Source organism: Lytechinus pictus, chromosome 2 (genome assembly GCF_037042905.1).
Source record: "Lytechinus pictus isolate F3 Inbred chromosome 2, Lp3.0, whole genome shotgun sequence".
In the NCBI taxonomy this organism is placed as follows: Eukaryota; Metazoa; Echinodermata; class Echinoidea; order Temnopleuroida; family Toxopneustidae; genus Lytechinus; species Lytechinus pictus.
In genome coordinates, this window is record NC_087246.1 from 70211217 (window position 1) to 70233577 (window position 22361).

Below are 22361 nucleotides of genomic sequence, written 5' to 3' on the forward strand. Positions count from 1 at the left end.
TGGTGGACACCAAGGGATAAAGAAAACTAGTGACCGTGTTCACATGAATTTCTACTGGCCTTGAATACAGCGTGATATAACAAGATTTGTACAATCTTGTGACATATGCCAGCGAACGTTTCCTAAGGGCAAAGTTCAAAAGGTTCCTTTGGGAAACATGCCTATCATTGACACACCTTTCAAACGGGTAGCTGTTGATATTGTGGGAATCAGGGTACTAATGGTAAATTCGTTTTTCAGAGCAAAAACGGAAGTCAACCTCATGGTTCGGTCTTTTAAAACACAAAAACGAAATCACAACGAGAAAAACCTGTTGTGATTTCGTTTTTGGAGACCAAAAACAGAAGAATGAAATCAGAAATACTTTTGGGCCCTTTCTGATTTCTCATTCTATACTTGTGTTGGTTATATATCAAAAACAAAATCAGAACACGTTTTCCGCTCCGTGATTCTGTTTGAAAAAACGCAGACACCGAAAACGAAATCGGAAACTCGCTTTCCACTTCCTGCTCTGTGAAGGTCCGAAAACGCTGGAAAAAGCCATGTTAACGTGAATTTTTGTTGCACGTGGTCGTAACATGCATGCACTGTACTGCGTGCACGTGTGTATAACGATCGAAAACGTAGAGGGCGTTCTTTAATATACATGAAAGAAAGGACAACTCGGCTCAGAGACGAGCGGAAACCGTATTTCGATACGGCTGCTGGCTGTGCAAAAAACAAAATCACAGAGCAGGAAGTGGAAAGCGAGTTTCCGATTTCGTTTTCGCTGTCTGCGTTTTTCCAAACAGAATCACGAAGCGGAAAGCGTGTTCTGATTTTGTTTTTGATATATAACAAACACAAGTATAGAATGAGAAATCAGAAAGAGCCCAAAAGTATTTCTGATTTCATTCTTCTGTTTTTGATCTCCCAAAACGAAATCACAACAGGTTTTTCTCGTTGTGATTTCGTTTTTGTGTTTTCAAAGACCGAACCATGAGGTTGATTTCCGTTTTTGCTCTGCGATGATCGGGAATGAAAAACGAATTATCCATTAGTACCCTGATTCTTGATGATGCCATACCTGAACTGACTTGAGCAGCTGAGCTTACTATTGGGTCATTGCTAGTGGACTTATGACTTCGTAAAATGCTCAAATCAGAGTTACGAGAGATGTTTTCAGTGGTCCCGTAAAAGGAGATGAAATAGATGGGCTCTATTCAATGCATTATTCAGTAGTCGAGTAAAAGGAGATCAATGCATGGGCTCTATAGAATTGCCTTTTGCTCTTTGTCATAGCAGATACAAAGTTTTGTAGTCTCTCTGTTTACATGGTCTAAAGCCGGTAAAACAAATTGCATCTAACGTTGAAATATTGAAACGTGATTTTTCTTCTTTTTTTAATTCTCAAATGAAAACAATCAGTTGTTTCAAGTATTTTCTTTCAGCATACAGATCTCACCCTGTTTCAACAACTGTCATTGCAAATATGGCAATGTTGTAGTTTACTTCAGGAGGATTAAAGGATTGTTTTGTCACAGTCAAACCATTACTTTAAGAAGTGGATAAACATCTTACCCCTTCCCGTACACTTTAAGTTACTCTAGGATATCTTAAGGAGTAATTATATTATATTGCATCATCAGATTGAAATACATGTATGTAACAAGTGGAATGCCTCTGGCCGTCTCACCTGCATCACGCGATTCAATATAGCAGCAGTGCTGATTTTGAAAACTACTATAACTCGCACAAGATGTTCAGTGATACTTGGTTACTCTTATTTCCACGTTTTATGAACTAGACCAATACACTTATAGAGATATGATGGCAATTCAACAAATACCCCCAACGTGGCCAAAGTTCTTTGACCTTACATGACCTTTGACCTTGATCATGTGACCTGAAACTCGCACAGGATGTTCAGTGATACTTGATTACTATTATGTCCAAGTTTCATGAATCAGATCCATAAACTTTCAAAGTTATGATGGTAATTCAACAGATACCCCCAATTCGGCCAAAGTTCATTGACCCTAAATGACCTTTGACCTTGGTCATGTGACGTGAAACTCATGCAGGATGTTCAGTAATACTTGATTAACCTTATGGCCAAGTTTCATGAACTAGGTCCATATACTTTCTAAGTTATGCTGTCATTTCAAAAACTTAACCTCAGGTTAAGATTTGGTGTTGACGCCGCCGTCGCCGCCGCCGTCGCCGTCGGAAAAGCGGCGCCTATAGTCTCACTCTGCTATGCAGGTGAGACAAAAACCATACGAACATCAAAAAAGTCATTCCAGAGATATAAGTTGGAAATTATTCAGATGATTAATATGCCTGATCATATACATCACATACATGTAGCGAGAACTCAGATATCCTACTTTTTGCACTTAATCTTGATATTTCAATTACTGGCTCATTCAAACTGAAGTCTCAATATTGTTCATTATCCCAATCCTTCCACCTTGTCCGAATAGAAACAGGAAATACTGATAAATAAGTTATCTGAGTCTATATACTTATAAAGGTACTGTAATGATTTTTCTATGGTGGCCACCTTCTTCATCTATTTTCATCTATTTGTATATTTCGACATCAAATCATAGTCGTATCCTCAAAATAACCACAGATTTGACTCTCTGCCCCCTAAAACCATTATATTCCATGTTTTGAAAATTCTAGGTACATAATTAAACGAAATAGTGCATATTCTAGGGTGGCAATCTTGGAAAATGGCCGCTGTTTCTATATTTTGAGAGCAAAACATGATCGAATTCCTTAAATACCCTCAGATTTGAATTTTCCACCCCCGAAACCTTCATAATTATATTCCAAGGTTTGAAAATTTTAGGTATCCTATACAGTAAATAAACAATGTAATGCATGTTCCGAGGCGGCCATCTTGAAAAATGTCCACTATTTGTATATTTCGACATCAAAGCATGGTGATATCCACAAATAAACCTCAGATTTGGACTCTTCACCCCCTAAAATCAGGATATTCCATGTTTTGAAAATTCTACGTACCCTATACAGGAAATAAAAAGTATAATGCATGTTGTATGGCGGCCATCTTGGAAAATGGTCTCTACATGTATTTGTATATTTCGACATTGAAGCATGGTGATCTCCCCAAATAAACCTCAGATCTGGACTTTACACCCCCCTAAAACCAGTATATTCCATATTTTGAAAATTCTAGGTACCCTATACAGGAAAGAAACAATATAATGCATGTTATATGGCGGCCATCTTGGAAAATGGCCGCTATTTGTATATTTCGACATCGAAGCATGGTTATATCCCCAAAATAACTTCAGATTTTGATTCTCCGCCCACTAAAACCTTTATATTCCAAGTTTTTAAACTTCTTGATGTGCTTAAGTGAGAAAACAGAAAATCCAAGATGGCTGCCGGTGGCCATTTTGGATTTTCGTATATATCCCAAATTGCTCAATGCTGACAGTGCTCCAGCATGTATATTCTTCAAATAGAAGGTTTCACCAGTCAAAAATCAGTTTTTTTTTTAACTATGACATTCCAATGCAACCTTACCCCCCCCCCCCCCCTTGGCTGCCGGACTAATAATAGGTTTTATTGCTAATAAGTTTTAGTCTCTAATGAAAGAAACCGAAAAGATAGAAATGGGTCTTTTGTCGTTTATCTCTGGAATGCGCTTTAAGTCCTTTTATTATGTAGGAAAATTTTCTCTTTATACTCTAAGGAAATAGAACACCCCCCCCCCCCCCCACGATCATGGCATGCATCTCTCGCGTAGTCGGTATGGTATATATCAAGATCTTTGCCATAGCGATCTCTAATTGGCAAAAATGCGTATCAACGTAAGCTGATTTACACAGTAAACAAATTATAAAAATTAACGCTGTTTACTATATGAACCTTACAGTAATTGTTTAAACAGTTTAAACAAATGTTTAAATCTTAAGCAACAAAGTTTAATTTTCAATATCTAATCTTCAATAAATTAAACATGCATGTTTAAACGGTTAAACAAATACTGTAAGGTTCATATATAACCGCGTTGTATAAAATCTTAAACAGCGTTTTTACTGCATGTGTAAAAACTAAGATTATAACCGTTAGGCCTATTCAAGTAGATTTGTCATTACCTTCATTGATAGACCTACTTGTTTTTATTTATTTTTTCTTAATTCACTGCTTATCGACTCGACATTCCGAACCCCCTATCCCCCTCCTATTTTTTTGACCTAACAGCCATCCCTTAACTCAGTGATACAAATATTTGAAATTAATCGTTACACAGACTATTTAACATAATCTCTGTTGCCTGCGCACTTTCTTTAAAATATTTCCCCAAATCCATTTCTAATCCATACATTTCTAATGACATATAGATTCAGATGCTACACTGTTTACAGCAATCGGATCAGGGTGGTGAAAATATCATCGTAGACGGGTTCAAGGTTGCTAACGACCTTCGGGAGACCTCACCAGACTCGTATGATATTCTTACGAAACAAGTCTTGGAATTCTATGATCGAGGAACGGACTCTCTTGGAGAGTTCTTCAACATCTCCCGTAATCATGTAATCAGGTACGTGCCATAATTGACGTGATCGAATGTTTGGGAGATGTTTCGCGAAAATATAGGAGTGATATAATGTCATGATTTAAACACCAACGCACAGCATTGAGCGAGGTGCCACCTGGAAAAACAAACATTTTTAAATGGTCGTTCTAGAGATCAGGACCCCGTCTTACAAAGAAGTAAGATTGATCAAATCAATCACAACTATGGAAGCCAGCAACGTCAAGATCTAAAATACATGTTTGTTCAAATTATTTTCTAGATATGATGTATATTCACATATTCATATTTTTCTTGAAAATTCAGTGTGCTTCTTTTTGTTTACAAAAGACATTGTGCAAATTTCCTGAAGAAAACCAAATTACCCATCCTTTTTCATGATTAACAAAACATGAATAGAGTGTCCCATGTTTAGATATAACATTTATTTTTTTCCGCTCGCGCTCGCATCAATTGTTTAGTTTTATACCTATACCGTTTATTTCAAAAGTGCTTAGAATGTCAATCTTTTAGGTCGGAATGTCAACAAAATTTCAGCTCGCGCTTCGCGTTCGCATTATCTAAAAGTTGAAATATGTATTGTCTTGATGGCTAACTGCAAATCGTCCTTCCCTTTGCGATCAAGCCAATACCCATATAAAAAAATTCTGCTCGCGCTTCGCGTTCGCAGTAATTCTAGTTACACGCATCTTGTTCAGGTGCACAAACATTGCCCAGAATATTCAATTTTCAGGACAAAATACATGAAATTCCAAAAATTTTCAACTCGCGCTTCGCGCTCGCACTATTCAAATAGGTCTTATGAGATTATTACATTTTTTATGTTGTTTTACAAGAACAAAGCTAATGATTGACTGTTAGGACATCGGAGTTTTGCTTCCCCCCCCCCCCCCCAATTTTTCACGACCTATAGAAAATGGGGAAAGGGATAAGTGTGAAACATAGGCCTATAATTTTTCAAATGTTATGTTAAAATCTATCACAAACTTTGATTTTTGTAATTAAAATGTCAAATTTTTTGCTCGCTCGCTCGCAACTTCTTATTAATTTTACGCGATATGCCGTATCGAGGCCCCTAAATTTTGGCTCATTACGCCACTGAGACGTCTTCAAAGAAGCAAACAAAAATCAACTTTGAGCGGCCGATAGGAGGAAATATGGGTGAACAAAAAATTCGCCCCCGCCCCCTATTGGCGGGGGCTGGATCCGCCCCTGATATTTACTTTGTTTGAAAAACCATTTTCTTATCCATGTCATAATCTAGCGTTTCGCATATCTCCAGCCAGCGGCCAGAGTACAGCCCCGCCGCGGGCTCAGGCGGGCATAGCTACAGTGATACAGTAATTTGTATTTCTTATAAGGCCCCTTCAGGGGCATGGAAGATACAATATAGTAACAACAAATATAGATATAGATAAAAAAAAAGTTAAAAGATAACAAAAGGTTAAAATATCAGACTCTTACAACAAACAGGTAAAAGGCAAGAATCGAAAATAAATATATGGACTAATAACATCAGTGGCGTAACTACGGGAGGCATGGGGGGCACGTGCCCCCCTCCCCCCCCCCCCCCCCATCGGCTGGCCAAAAAAAAAAACACAGGGAAAATGAGAAAGAGAATGAGAAAGGAAGAGAAAAGTAGTGGGGAAAGAAGAAATTATGTTCATTATAAATTGCATATTATAATTATGTTATATTACATGAGAAACATTTTTTCATAACTTTAAAACATTATTTGCTCAGGGTCTATGTCTTCATTGTTCCTGGAACTCGCATAGACTGTTTAAAGAGATATATAATCCTGCTGTACTAAAACCTCCAGTTTTTAAATCAATATACTGTACACCAAATATATTTCCTCGCAATTCGAGTTATTATTATTTCATGTAGTGACATTTGCTTCTTTTTCATGACTACTTAAAGTGATTGCCCTTTTTAATATAAAACATTTCCTATCCGTGCTAACGTTCGCGTTAGTTGATTGGTGAGATGTCTGCTCTTCATGAATTCCTAAAATCAGAAATGTAATTTTTTCTGATCTTAATATCAAAAAATTTCAGCTCGCTCTCCGCGCTCGCACCATTTGGTTAGTGAAAAACGTACGGTCTTAGTGAATTCCTGCAAACAAGCCTTAGAATGCCCCTCTTCAGGATTGAATTTCCTAAATTTTCAGCTCGCACTTCGTGCTAGCAGTATTTCATTAGTGAGATGCGTATGATAATATATTCCCTGTTTGGGGTCAATATATACCAAAAAAATCAGCTCGCGCTTCGCGCTCGCATTGTTTGTTTAGCGAGGCAGGTACGTATCATGATTACAAAAAAATTGCTTATAATGTCCCCTTTTAGGCCTGAATATCAAAAATTTTCAGCTCGCGCTTCGCGCTCGCATTATTTAATCAGTGAGATACATATCCGTTTAATGGCACTGCATGTCCTTAAAATGTTTCTATTAGGTCAGTATACCTGGCAACTGAGGTCCCTCAAAGTGACTCGAAATTTTTGCTGGTGCCCCCCCCCCCCCCCCCCATGTACGCCACTGAATAACATGGCATAAAAATAGTCTGAACTACGTACGTGTAAATTAATTTTAAAAAGACCAATTCAACGACTGGAAGTGCATGAAAAAAGGAAAGATAACAAAATTATTTGAACTTCGATATGATGACTTTAAAATATTTTGGATAGATTCTTTAAGTGCTTAATAGATTTAACATTGAATAGCTGATTAAACTTAATGACATTAGGTCTACGGTAATAATAAGGCCTAACATACTTCTTACGCTATGATGACCAGTCGTACGAGATGGTTACTGCGAACGCCTAGCGCGAGCAGAAATTTTATTAACTGTTCTCTGGTTCTAGCATTATCGAAAAGGGGCGAAAAGGGACATATTAAGGACTGCTTACAGTTACCCACGAAGACGGTATATATTTCAATAATGCGAGCGCGAAGCGCGAGCAATTTTTTTTTTTTTTTTGGGGGGGGCATTCCGACCTAAAAAAAAAGGGTCATTCTAAGCACTTTTTGGATTGATAAATGGGATAGGTATGTAACTAAACAATTGATGCGAGCGCGAAGCGCGAGAGGAGGAAAATTGATATTTTAGACCTAAAAGCGGGGCCACTCATATATTTTGTAAATCATAAATAGGATATAGTTAATTGGGTATCATTAATAATGCGATCGTGAAGCGTGAACAAATATTGATATTCTGATGTGAAACTGGATAATTTAAGTACACTTTAAATAAAGAGCATACAGGCTATCGCGCATGTTTTAGATTTAGACCTAGAATCTGGGCATTCTAAATACATGTGTTCAATGGAACGTTATGGAATACACGTAGACAATAGGAACTTGGCAAATCAAACAATGTGACCACGCAGCGTGAGCTTTAAATGCTGATATGTAGACAATAAACCGAACATTTTACAGAGCACTTACATTTGTAAATGAAAAAAATAATGAAAGCTCGATGTTCGAGCTAAAATAAGTTTTGTATATTGACTTTAAAACTTGCTCCATATCAGCCAATTGAGCAAGATATGAATCTCATCGAACAGGCAATTCTGGCGCAAAGCGACAGCAAAAATTTTATATAGTAACATGAAATATTTTTTTTTGCAAGTCTTTCCCTCACATTATTTCATTCACTCGTTTTCCTCCTCTTATTTTCCTTTTCTTTTTTTTTCTCCTCTCTTTCTTCTTATTTTCCTTTTTTTCTTTTCTTCTTTCTCCTTTTTTTTGCTCTGCCAATTTTTTTCAGGGGGGGGGGGGCACATGCCCCCCCCCCGTAGCTACGCCACTGCTTGGCAGAGCAAAAAAAAAAGAAAGGGACAGAAAGAAAGAAAAAAAAAGAGAGGAGAAAAAGAAAAGGAAGAAGATGAATTAATAAAATAAGATGAAGGAAAGACTTGGAAAAAAAAATTCATGTCACTATACAAAATTTTCGCTCGCGCTTCGAGCTCGCATTGCCTGTTGGGTGATTAACATGTATTGTTCAATATGGAGGTTAAATATCAAGTTTGGAAGTCTATATACAAAACATATTTTACCTCGGTAATCGAACTTTCATTGTTTTGTGTGATTTAGAAATTGATTTTTAAAAGGTGCTCTGTAAAAATGTCAGTTTTATGGTCTGAATAATCAAATTTTCTGCTTGAATAATCAAATTTTCTGCTTGCGCTGCGCGCTCACGAATTTTGATTTATCAGGTACCTATATTTTCATGTATTCCATAAAGTTTTCAAAATATCCCTTTGCAGATCTGATTGTCGAAACGTATCAACTAGCGCTGCACGCTTGCATTCGATTAGCGAGTATATGTCTCAATATTGATTATAAAACAAACTACTTAAAATCCCCTTTTCATGAGTTAAGCAAAAATTTCGGCTCGCGATTTAATGGTTATAAATATATTAACTGAATAGTGATACATCCTATTCATAATTACAAAAGTGCTTGGCATGAGGAGTGTTCAGGCCATAATATCATCAGATTCCGCTCCCTCATTATGCATTAATAAATAAGATATCCATTTAATAATTAAATTTTCCCTTCGTTTAATCTCGGGCTTAGCAAGAGGAATAGGAAGATATTCATCATTTTCGTATGATAGCATGTTAGGATGTCCCGGTCCTATGTCAAAACTCAACGTAATGATAATAAAAAATATCATCTCTTTATCAAGTGCGATCCATATCCACCTCACAATTTTCTTACAAAGTGCTTGAAATATAGAGCTGAATTTAACCCTTTTTAAGATCGGAATATCAAATATTTTAAGCTCGTGCTTCGCGCTCGCTTTGATTTTCATGATAAAAGATATATTTAGAATGCCTAGATTCTAGGTCTAAATCTGAAACGCGCGCACGCATGTTTATTCAGCTACGCAACTTGTTCTCTATTTAAACATCCAGTTTCAAATCACAGTATCAAAAATTGTCTGCTCGCGCTTTGCGCTCGCATTATTAATGTAGGAAGATCCCATCTTACTCATCCTTTTCATGATTAAAAAAAACATGAATAGAGTGTCCCGTCTTAGGTCTAAATCTCGAATTATTCCGCTCGCACTTCGCGCTCGCATCAATTGTTTAGTTAAATAGCTATTCTCTCTAAGTTACAAAAATTGACTAAAATTTTCAATTCTTAATGTAGAAATGTCAAATTTTTTTCAGCTCGTGCTTCGCGCTCTCATTATTTGTTGAGAAATTCAACTTCTTCATGGCTAAATGCAAGCAGTCCTTCAGGACTTCAGGTACCCTTTCGATCAGTTCGAAACGTATCTAAAAATTTCTGCTCGCGCTTTGCGCTCGCATTATTTGATTGTTGAAATATGTAACGTTTTCATGGCTAACTGCAAGCAGTCTTTAACGGGTAGGTCTAAATCTATATCTAAAAACGTGTATCAAAAATTTCTGCTCCTGCTTCGCGTTCGTTATTTAGTTGAATACACATCGTTTTCATGATAGCAACTTTGACCAGAATGTTTAAATTTTAGCAAAAAATAGTACGATATAAAAAAAAAATGCTCGTGATTCTCGCTCGCATTATGTAAATAAGGGTTATATTTTTATGTTGATTTATAAGAATAAAGGTAAGAAGTGACTTTCGGACTACCCCTTCAAAGAAACAAACAAAACTCATCTTTTAGCGGCCGATCGGGGAAAATATGACTGAAAATTCCGCCGCCCCCCCCCCCCCTCCCTATTGGCGAAGGCTGGATCCGCCCCTGGAATGGCATGCATGGTGTCCATGAAAGAATTTTGTACACGAAAAGCAGATCTATAGGGCCTGTAACACAAAGCCTAGCAATGATTGTAGAACGGTTTTCTACGTTTGGTTCCATTGACTATAATGTACAATCAATGTTAAAATCGGGTGTATGATTAATACCATGGTCACATTTGCTCTACGGCGGCCGTACGTCGAGTCGAAAACAGCCGTTTCAACATTTTTTATACCAACTACATATAGGTGGTTTGAATTAAAATTAATAAAACGGCTGTTGTCGACTCGCCGTACGGCCGCCGTAGAGCAAATGTGACCAAGGTATAATCGTTAACCATTGTGTTACGGGACCCTAATGTCTGCGTCCTCGAGATTGCGAAAGTTCGCTGTTTGTGTCTGATGGACGGACGACATTTGGATTCCTTAGTCTCGCCTCATCACCTCTTGTTGGCAAGACAATAAAGGGAGGAGTCGGAATTACAATCTCAGCATTTGAGATACATCCGATGGCAATTTTCATGAATATCATCGATCTTTATTTTGTATTTTAGGTTGAATGAGAAAAACGAAGTTGCCCAAATTACATTCACTGAACATGGACGAAGTGCCATTGCACGGATGCATGCTGATGACGTCATCAATACATACAAAGCGTTAATGGCGTTCATTGATCTGCTGTACGCACAGGAAAACGTATTTGAATACAAGATGGAAAACGGTAAGATTTAATCTAGGCACGTTTTAAAGCAAACTACTATTGATACAATAGAGTACAGAAATATGAGTCTTCGATTTTCTTTCTTTCTTTTTGTTTTATTTCAGCGGTTTTTGTATACATAATTCGGTAGAGCATGGCGAAGACACCCAAATTTCAGTTGGAATCGGTCCATGGGGGCCCCAAGGTTTGAACTCAAGAATACATAATGTACTATGAAATAGGCAAATAATGCATTGACTCCAACATGTCGAACGGTTCGTATTCTGAAGTCTATAACCCTGCATTAAAATTATTGGAAGCCAAAAATTGCAAAATATTGTTTACATTGTATGTTTCTTATTTTTACTGTGCTCTTTCCTAATTCGTTTATGGTGAAAGCAACTATTGGTCACTCTCACTATGCTATTTCGCCGGATTTTTTTGGAGAAATTGAAAATTATACATTTTTGGAAAGGTTATTGTATAAGGAATCAGAATAAAAATGTTTCCATTTGCACCGATACCTATATACCCGCCATTTTGGATTTTTTTTTTACAAAATGGCCACCAAAAGCAGGGTTTTCGACAATATCTCGGTTTCTGAGTAACCTAGAATCATGACGCTGGCACCTAAACCACCTATTATGGGATCAAGGAATCTGTTGGCATCAAAATAATCAACTTTAATAAAAAAAGAAAATCATTAATTGTATGATATTTTTTGTCTTATCCTATGTATTGCAGACTCAAACACACATTAAAGTCTAGATTAAACGGTGTTGCAAATTAAGCAACCTGAACACCCGGCCTGAACATAAAACCTTTCAGTAAGGGAAATGTTATTGACTTAAAATTGCAAAAAATAGCACTATAAATAGATTCTTCATTCTAACTATACAATTATTAACTCTCTTGCGAAATTTGATGACTTTTTCATGTATTTTGAGTGAGAGAGGTATAAACTCATTGTAGTAATCTTGGGCGGTCTAAAAATGCCAAATTATTTTGAATGCGCAATTCTTAAGAGCATCAATTTGGGTGAACTTTGAAGCTCTATAGCAAATAATCAAGCATATGGACCTATGTTAATTTTTGCATATTTCGAATATTAAGGTTCTAAAGTATCTATGTGCAAAGTTTGGTGAAAATGACATGGATTTCACTTTAACTGTGGAACGTCCTTAAGTGAAACTTTCTTATTGTACATCCGCTTTTGATGAAATTTTCAGTGTTATATTTGTTGCATCTTTCTCTTTTTCTTCAAATCAACTTTTTTGGGCGATGGACTTGTCCTTTTAATTTTTATGGAGCTAGTTCATGAAACTTGGACATATGAGTATGATTGTTTGCACACATCTTAGATCACATGATCATGGTCAAAGGTCATTTTGGATCAATGGACATAGTATTTTGTTATCATATGAATGTTTTCTTTTGTGAATAATTATTCAATAGCTGTTTTCAAAGTCAGCACCAGGACAAATTTCCAATAATTGAATACCCATTGGGTACCCATTGAAACCAATTGACTATTGGTCCCATTTGGAACCAATTGGTCTCGATTGGTCCCCAATTTTGACACCAATTTACTGCAATTGGTGTCCAAATTGAGGACCAATCGGGGAAGCAATGGGAACTTGTCTAATTGGCACAAGTAAAATAAGTAGAATAATATTACTTCAGTAAGACATGAGGAAATTCCACTAATATCTGCTTGTGCTACTGTAGAAGCATACTGTCTGTATATATATTAATTTAAAGGACAGAGATATTGTGCAAAATTTTATTCCATCTGGTGAAGAGCAGTTGTTTGGTCCCCAAATTGAATTCTAATTGGGCCAGTTGAGACCAACTGACGCTACAATAGGACCTCAATAAAAACTGTGGTGTTAAAACTGACACCAATTGGTGTTAATAGAGGACCACACCCTGAGGTGTTAAAATAACACCCTAGAGATTGAACATAACACCAAAGAGTGTAAATGTAACAACCATAGGTGTTGTAATAACACCTATAGGTGTAAAACTAACACCACCAATTTAACACCGGTGTAAAATAACTGGTGTGGTCCTCTATGTACACCGGTTAACACCACAGTTTTTGCTGTGTGGTATCTAATTTGGATCCATCGGACCTATTGGAACCCATCGATATCAACTGAACCCAAATTGAAACCAATTGAAAAGGCAATGGATGTGCAACAATTGGAATTTTGTCCTGCACTGCTGCTACATCACTTGTTAATTTATTTGTCTACTCTCTACATCTTTGTATGTTTTTATATTTTTTAAACGTGTATATTTCAGCCACTGGCTGCCAATGATCAGGTATTACCAATTATCCATTACTATACTATAATAACTCTTCTATGATGTGCTATATACTGATCATGATAAGGAAAAGTGGTATTGACTAGCAATTTAGATTTTTTTTTAAATATATATTTACAATGCTCGCTCACTTTTATCATTCTTACAAAACACCATTATTGTTATATGAGCATTTTTAAGGGGGTGGGCTCATTATCTCTGAATCACATCATTACTTAGTATGTCTTGCTTGAATTATCATCAATAAATTTTCGTGTTTTTTTTTTCATCCCGAAGGAGATATTCTGATCATGGATAATTACCGAGTTTTACATGGACGGAAAGGTTTTACCAATCGACCAGGATCGATCAGACACCTAGAAGGAGGTTATTTAGATTGGGATACGGTATCCTCAAAAATCAGAATTCTTAAGAAAAAACTCGACGCAATGGAACAGTATAGTTCATTGTCAAATTAGGGTAGGCCATACTCTGATATCGAAGGAGAATTACTTACTCAAGTCCCGTGTACAAGCACAGTGTTTTGAGATACAACACGCATGGATTCCATTGAGAAAATAGTTTTGAGAAATGTGTAATATGGAACTAAATATTTTTTTAACGGTCAAGCCCACCCCAGATAAAAAAAATACATTTCATCAATAAAGAAAAGCTAAACAAGCATAGAGCTGAAAATGTCATCAAAATCGGATGTAAAATAGTTTTAAAAAAAAAAGTTGGGACGTTTAAAGATCGATTTTAAAAAAAGTTATATGTACAACCCAGCGATATGCCAATGAGATATTCGATGACATCAATCACAATTTTTTTATTGTATGAATTATACGATGTTTCAATATTTACAGATTTGAAAATCAGGACCTCTTAATTGAATTACAAAAGGGTAAAACAGTAATTCCACATGGGTGTTTAGGGGCAAATGAACCTTTGTTTCACATGAAAATGAGGAGAAAATAAATATTTACAAAAGAAATAGCGGGTGATGTCATCGGCCCCATCTTTTGAATACTTATTACAATATCCTAACTCATCTCATTCTACATCCGAATGAATGAAATGTTCAATGTTATGCTTGTTTGATTTTTTTCTCTCTCTTTATTCAAATCAACTTATTTTGTTGGGGGTAGACATGCGATTGAGTTACCTTTGTTTAGTTTTTAATAATTGATATTAGATCATCCAGTTGTATGTTACCTATTTTTTTATTCGGATATCATGGCCCAGTGATGGTGGATTCAGTACTAAACGATATATTTGTTTTAAAGGGTCAAAGTTTTCACATATTCTCTGTCAGACGAGAAATGAATGTTGATCAAATGTCACCATAATTTTCAACTTCCCCGTATTAATTATGTTTAAAAACTAAAGCAAAAAAAAAAAAAAAAAACCGGCCACATTTTTTACACACCTTTGAGCTCTCTTAACAACGCTATTTCCACCAGGCGCAGGCCTGCATGGACCTCCTTTTGTGATACTGTATGTACTTTCTTCTCCCCTCCCATAGCCCCTGACCTTACACACTCGTTCATCTGAAGGTACAGATCGTGTGACAGGAGTTATTAGTCATCGATTAACTTCCACCTCTTCTGAACAATTACTGCCTCCATTCATCCGGAAAAAAAAAACACGTACTGCTTGAAAAAAATTGATACACTGCCTTCGGGTTTAACAGCAAAACTATGGCAATAAATATTAGAGTCATCAAGAAGCTTAAAAATTTTCTCCAAGCACAATGCACGATCCATGTTGTATTGTGCAATAATTTTATCATATCTTTAAAGGGATGGTCCAGGCTGGAGATAAATAAATAATGCAAAATTTACAGACTGAGCAAAATGCTGAAAATTTGATCAAAATCGGATAACAAATAACGAAGTTATTTAATTTTAAAGATTTGCATTATTCCGTTGAAACACTTCTAGGCATGTCTTTATCGAGTATTCATTAAGTGGGCTGATGATTTCATATCCCCATATTTCAGATTTCATATTTATTGCCGCAACTTATTTCATCATAATGGAGGCACATCATTTACACATGTATACGGAAAAATGAAAATGTGTGACATAAGAAAAGGGAAAGTGGGGTGTGGCATTATCAGTACACCTAATGAATATTCATGACGGTGTGGATGTAACTGTTTTCACAAAGTATCGATAAACGAATATTTTTTAGAGTGGATGGGATTCTGGCATGTGGAAATGCCTCTCAAACGAGACTAGACAGATTCTTACTATTTCAACGAAGGATTATTGTCTTCAGCAGAAACTTCACACCAGAGAGCACTTGTGTCTTTCGTAAGAAGGACACATAGACTCTCTTATTTTTAAGTTCTCTCTGCATAACATATTATAAGATATAGCGCCTGTAAATAAATGTATATAATGTTTATATATGTATATGATATGTTTTATTTTGTTTTGTTATTTTTTTCCTCTCTCTAAAATTACTTGTATTTTGGCTACTGCATTTTGAAGTTCCCCTTGAGTCTATGTACACAGGTGTCACCCATCTATGAATCGATAGAATATTCCAGATAACCATTTAAAAAATATAACATTTAATAATAACACATGAGATTAATTGCACCGAGCACAAGCCCAGAATGTCTGCATTAATTAATTGTTTCCTTATAGTTGGTTATGATATATCATACAGTAACATGTATTTTATATTACACACTTTTTATTTTCTCTTTTCAAACTTCGGAAGGAGAGGTCTGTTTGACAGGCATCACACTGTCTTGGTTGGGTATTGGGGGGCCTAGGCAGTGCTTGCTTTTATTAGCAACCACGCGCATGCTGAGAAGCCCGTTCAAATTACTGAACCAGGTTGGCCAGAAAATACTATTCAAACAATCAAGGATTTGTGATGAGCCGCCTTTCACGATCTCATTCAAATTTGCTGAAAGCAGCGCTAATCCATTATGCGTCAAATTTTATAACCACAAAACGACAAATTTATCATAGGCGTAAATATTCATATCTGAATGACACGCGCCTCCAAACCCAAGATAACAACAACAGCAACAACATTTCAACAAAAAGTACTGAGAATAATATTCAATATGCCCTTTAGAGTTCATACGGATGAACTGTTTCGTCAGAATTATCAAGCCAGTATGGTAATCTGTACTGCTTACAACTATTCCAATTCATTTATCAGTTAGATAGAAATAATATACCTAATGTCTTACAAAATAATTTTATGAGAATTACTTTGCATCCATATAATACTATACTCAAATGACTATCGCTTACCTAAAACATGTAAATGCAGAACAGTATTTTCTAGCAAAAGTTTATTTTCAACAGGACCCTAAGTCTGTAATTCTCTGGACAGAGTAATAAAAGAGACAGCTAATCTCAACCGATTTGAATTACTCATCTAAATATTTCTTCTGAATTCTTACCGATTTAATCAAATATCTTATGAACTTTATCCACGGTAGGGTTGATTATTAAAAAAAATATATCTACATAATTTTGTCTTCAGTGTGTATACATTCGTGTTTCAGTGTTTATATTTTAGTAAATTTATAAAGTTTTGCTGATTAGTTTGCTAAATTTATATCATATTACCCTTGTATACAATTTCGATAGGGGGTCTACATATAATAATCTTAATCGTTTGTGAGTGCCGGGGCAAGCTTCTAGAAACCTTTGATATTTTCTTTCCAATTTTTTCCTTTTCTATTTTCATTTTCTCATTTTTCATTAAAGTTTATCTGGTATTATGTTCAAGTAGTCATTTTTTTTCTATACAATCTCCAAGAATTATTGTACATAGAAATTTGCTATTATGTTTTCCTGCTTTAAATTACATATCAAAATGTGCGAAACAAATTGTTAATGTTTGAATTGAAATAAACGAAATGAAATGAAAATAAGCTTTGCTTTTCAGTAAGGCTTTGTTTTCATTTTATTGGTACGATTACTGCATATGCATTTAATGTATTTTTTCAATGGAAATAATTTATTATGGAATGTGCTTTGAGGATTTGTGGAATATGAATATATGGATAAATCAATGAATAGATACATAAAAAGTGTAAAAGCTTGTGACAAGATAAAGATTAATTAGCGCCCGCTTTGTCGGGCCTGTGCATTCAATCTTTTTGGACGAATCGCAGGTTTCACGTGCTTAGAACATTTCCCATATATTAGACTCATTAAACTGCCATTGTTAAAAATTCAATAAAAAATAAGGCTGAAATTAAAGGGTCGAATGTTTTACTATCCTTGGATAGGATATACATTTGGCATTTTATATCTGACCAGAAAAGGGTACTTCGAACGACTCATTTATATCGGCATTCATTAAGACATCTCACGACGGGATCATATTTACCACCTGAAACAGTAAACAGCCCTAATCATCCCGCCATAATGCAGTGAAAATAGTTCAAGAGTTATATATTTCTTCCCATTTTGTGCAAAGGAAGTTCAGCAGTTGCCCATCCTAGAATCAGGGTAAGCCTGTAGCCCATATTCATACATTTTTGTCAATTATCTATATTACCTTTTTAAAAATATGGAATGGGTTGTGTCGAATAAATATATTTTGCCTTACTCACTGTAATTAGGCCCGTGACACCCACGGCCCTCATCTCGCCCTAAAATGGTAATTTCGTGGCATTTCTTGTACTGCTTGTGTTGGGCTAAGTAGAATTCTCAGCATCGAAATTGAAATTTTCAATTTTCTTGTCCTGTTTTTTTTTCCTCCTTTTTATTCATCATCATAATCATCAAGATCATCGTCATCATCATCATTATCATCGTGTCCATTTTTCCTTCTTCTTCTTCTTTACATTTAAAGAACGAAAAAGCTGTTTGGAGCACTTTGCAGCTTTAGCAGGATGCTTATGACTTATGACAACATTTACTGTGCATTATTTTAATTTCTCAAAACTTCGGAGAGGGGGGGGGAGCAAGTGGGGAGGGGCGCAACTCACTGGGGGCAAATGCGCCCCCCCCCCCCCTTTGGTGCCGTCACCGGGCTAGGGCGGAGCCCCCGGATCGAACCTCGTGATACATTTTTAAATATTGCAGATGGCGACTCTCTTTTATCAAATCGCGGGTACATAATAATATACAACATACTTTAACGCAAACGCAATTTATGTTCTTTCTTTCGGTCTCTTTCTTTTCCCTTTTCCGTGTTTCCCTTTCCTCTCTTTCTTTCTTTCTTTCTTTCTTTCTTTCTTTCTTTCTTTCTTTCTTTCTTTCTTTCTTTCTTTCTTTCTTTCTTTCTTTCTTTCTTTCTTTCTTTCTTTCTTTCTTTCTTTCTTTCTTTCTTTCTTTCTTTCTTTCTTTCTTTCTTTCTTTCTTTCTTTCTTTCTTTCTTTCTTTCTTTCTCTCTCTTTTCTCATTTTCCGGGTTATTTCTATTTTCCCGGTGAAGTCCGACAGGGGGTAGCTTGCCCCCCAAAAAAAAAGCCGGGGAAAAGGAGAAAAGAAGAGAAACGTAGTGGGCGAAGAAGAAATCATGTTCATTATAAATATTATATTATATTATAATCATGTTATATTACATGAGAAGCATTTTTCATAACTTTATCATGTTTATGAAACATTATTTGCTCAGAGATATATAATCCTGTTGTACTAAAACCTCCCGTTTTTTTTCAAATCAATATACTGTACACCAAATATATGTCCTTGCAATTTGAGTTATTATTATTTCATGTAGTGACATTTGCTTCTTTTTCATGACTACTAAAAGTGATTGCCATATTGAAGGTCTTTAATATAAAACATTTCCTGTCCGTGCTAATGTTCGCATTTGGTGAGATGTCTGCTCTTCATGAATTCCTAAAATCCGTCCTTAAAATGTCAATTTTTCTGATCTCAATATCAAAATTTTCAGCTCGCGCTTCGCGCTCGCATCATTTGGTTAGTGAAATACGTAAGGTCTTAGTGAATTCCTGCAAACAAGCCTTAGAATGCCCCTCTTCGGATCTGAATATCCTAAATTTTCAGCTCGCGCTTCGCCCTCGCAGTATTTGCCGTTTAATGGCACTGCATGTCCTTAAAATGTCTCTATTAGGTCAGTATACCTGGCAACTGAGCGCGCTCCCTAAGTAACTCGAAATTTTTGCTGGTGCCCCCCCCCCCCCATGCCGTGACCCACGGTACGCCACTGACAACATAGCAAATGAATATGAAGTAAAATTTGTAAAGTCGCCAGCGAGTGAAGCGATCCAGAATCCCCCCCCCCCCCCCTCTAGAATGATTTTGAAATCAAATTCTAATTGTGTGATAGTAGTTTTGGAAATTTAGCCAAAGTAAACATTAGCGCGTTTTCGCCCAGCGTCGTACGACGCTATCTACGACGTAGAACGATCTCTTGGTTCGTGCGTCCGTCGCGCTCAACTCTCGCTTTTAAGCAGTTTCGCAAATCGCTGAACGCGGCCGGATCGACCGGAAGTACGTAGACTGCATGACGTCACCACTACTAGGGAAAATCCCGCGCCCGCGCTCTATGAACTGGCTGTCGGCGCGCGCTTGCTCGCTCTACAAGCGATCTGATTGGCTGTTGACAAATCCTACGTTCTAATGCGGACGCCCGCTAATTTGCGGAAGAACCGTCCGTGATTTGAGCTCAAGAACGCTCGGGCCTCTGTTTCCATGGAAGTTGGCGATTTTTGCACACGACCCTTACGTTCTACGTCGTACGACGCTGGGCGAAAACGCGCTAATAAGAGGCTTTGTACGGTAAATCTAGCCAGCGTAAAGCTTTACTTAGGTTAGGACATAATATAGGGGGATAAGTAGCCCTTGGATAAGGATTTTTTTGTCCTGATTGCGACTTTTATTGCATAAAATTTGGCAAGCTTATAATAGACGCCATCCACCTAGTTTCTTTCCGTTCTTTATATTTTTCATTCCTCGGCAGCCCGGTCGTGTTATTAAGTTTGTTTTTTTTTCGTTTTTTCTTGTCCCCTTTCTTCATATTCTGATTTTTCAATTTAGCTATTGGCTCTACCTTCATTTCCGTTTCTTTGGTCTCTTTCTCCCATTTTCCCGCCATAATTGTCCGTGCCATTCAGTCATATCTTTTGATTTTATATCCCCCTCTTGCTAATCATGCTAATGTGTTAGTATTTCAGGATATTTTGTTCTTCCTCGCATGTTCTTCTTTCCTTCCTTCCTGTTTTTCTTCCATTTTTCCTTTTCTTTCTTAGTTTCCCTTTCTTTTCACGTTTTCCCCTTCCCTTCTTTCTATTTCCTCTTTTTCTTACTTTCTTTCCCTTTCCCTTCTCTATTCCTCCCTTTTCTTTTTTTTACCCCCCGTTTTATTTTTATTTTCCCGGTGAAATCCGCCAGGAGGTAGCTCCCCTGCCTGTTACGCCACTGTTGATTGGCTGTTGATCATCGTTACTATGGTTGTTACCATTGGACGGCAAAGATATAATAATAGTAACTTTTATGCAATGGGACCCTGACGAATGATTGGGAATGAGTAATGGATGTCATAAAATAAATTTGCTACCAGATCAATATAATCCTAAAAGTACTGGGCTATTTGAGATGTATTGAGGACTGGGGGGCATCATGCCCCCCCCCCCCCCCCCAAGTTCTGATCTCGACAGTCGTTCGCGCGATCATAAGGATAAGTATATAACTAAACATTTATCATTGATGCGAGCGCAAAGCGCGAGCAGAAAATTCGAGATTTAGTACACCCAAAAATGGGACACTCTATTTATGTTTTGTAAATCATGAAAGTGATGAGTAATTGGAAATCTATCTACATTATTAATGCGAGCGCAAATCGCGAGCAGAAAATGTTTCATTTATTGGATAATGATTTGAACAGAGAACAAGCTGCGTATCTGAATAAACATACGCGATTTAGAATCTAGGCATTCTAAATACCTTTTTTTTATCATGAAAATCAAAAAAGCGAAGCGCGACATTAAAATATTTTTTTTGTTCCAATCTGAAAAAGTGTCAATTCAAACTCTGTATTTCAAGCACTTTGTAGGAAAATTGTGAGGTGGATATGGATCACAGTTAAAAAATGAGCTGCAGATCTACAGATTCGATATGGGCCTCCTTTTCTTTGAACTTTGAACTTTTTGAAAGAACGCCTTTTGGCCCCGTGGGGGAATTGGGGGCAAATAAAGGCTTAAACATATTACATGTACATTTATAAAGGTTTAACAATAACATATTAACAATAACATATTAACAATAACATATTTACAATTATTGATGGATGGATGGATGGATTGATTGATTGATTGATTGATTGATTGATTGATTGATTGATTGATTGATTGATTGATTGATTGATTGATTGATTGATTGATTGATTGATTGATTGATTGATTGATTGATTGATTGATTGATTGATTGATTGAATTTATTCTTCGTCATTTCATAAACAAAGTAAGTAGGAACAAATCAAAATATGAATAACAGAAATGAAAAAAGGGAACTCACTGGTAAGCATCGCTTGTTTATGTGAGTCCCCTGAAGTAATAACTGATTATAATATGAATAGAAATTAACAATGTTCATGAATAATTGAAGAATATTAATGGGGTCAAGCTTCGTAAGTTTATGCACTATATAAAAATTAATACAGTCATATGACAATATATTCATACCCGGTATACAAGAAATATATACAAGACATCAATTCAGATATTGTACATAAGACAAATTAGACAAGACAAGACGGAATGATTAACAACAGAGGAAAAATAGGAGGACAATAAGACAGGACAAAACAGGACAGAGAAACAAAAAAAGCACACCAAAAAAAAAACACTACAGAAAACAATCCAAAAGACCAGAACAGACAAAACAAACAACAAAACTGCTCATTAAGAATTAAAAGAGAAGATAAAAATGTGAGGGGAGGGGAAGAGAGAATAAGAGAAAAAAAGATGAAGCTGCTTTACACAGTCATTTCGGAACTTGAACTTTGCGCCTTTGAAGTTTCTACAGTCAGGTGACAAAGCTTACGTAGCTAATCACGTGACACTATTTGGATATGGTTTTTGTTTACATACAGCACGACCGACCTCGAC

At 36.3% G+C, this 22361-nt stretch overlaps 1 protein-coding gene across 1 annotated transcript in view; it reads left to right on the forward strand.

Annotated features, from left to right (window-relative positions):
• The window catches only part of LOC129255073 (gamma-butyrobetaine dioxygenase-like), a 41651-nt gene extending 24398 nt beyond the window's left edge, over positions 1–17253 (forward strand). The window contains exons 4-6 of the mRNA XM_064095537.1: positions 4365–4564; positions 10843–11009; positions 13596–17253. Of these exons, the coding sequence (XP_063951607.1) occupies positions 4365–4564; positions 10843–11009; positions 13596–13777 (549 nt within the window). The 3' untranslated portion in view covers positions 13778–17253. The remainder of the gene's footprint in view (positions 1–4364; positions 4565–10842; positions 11010–13595) is intronic.
• Positions 17254–22361: the final 5108 nt, after the last annotated feature.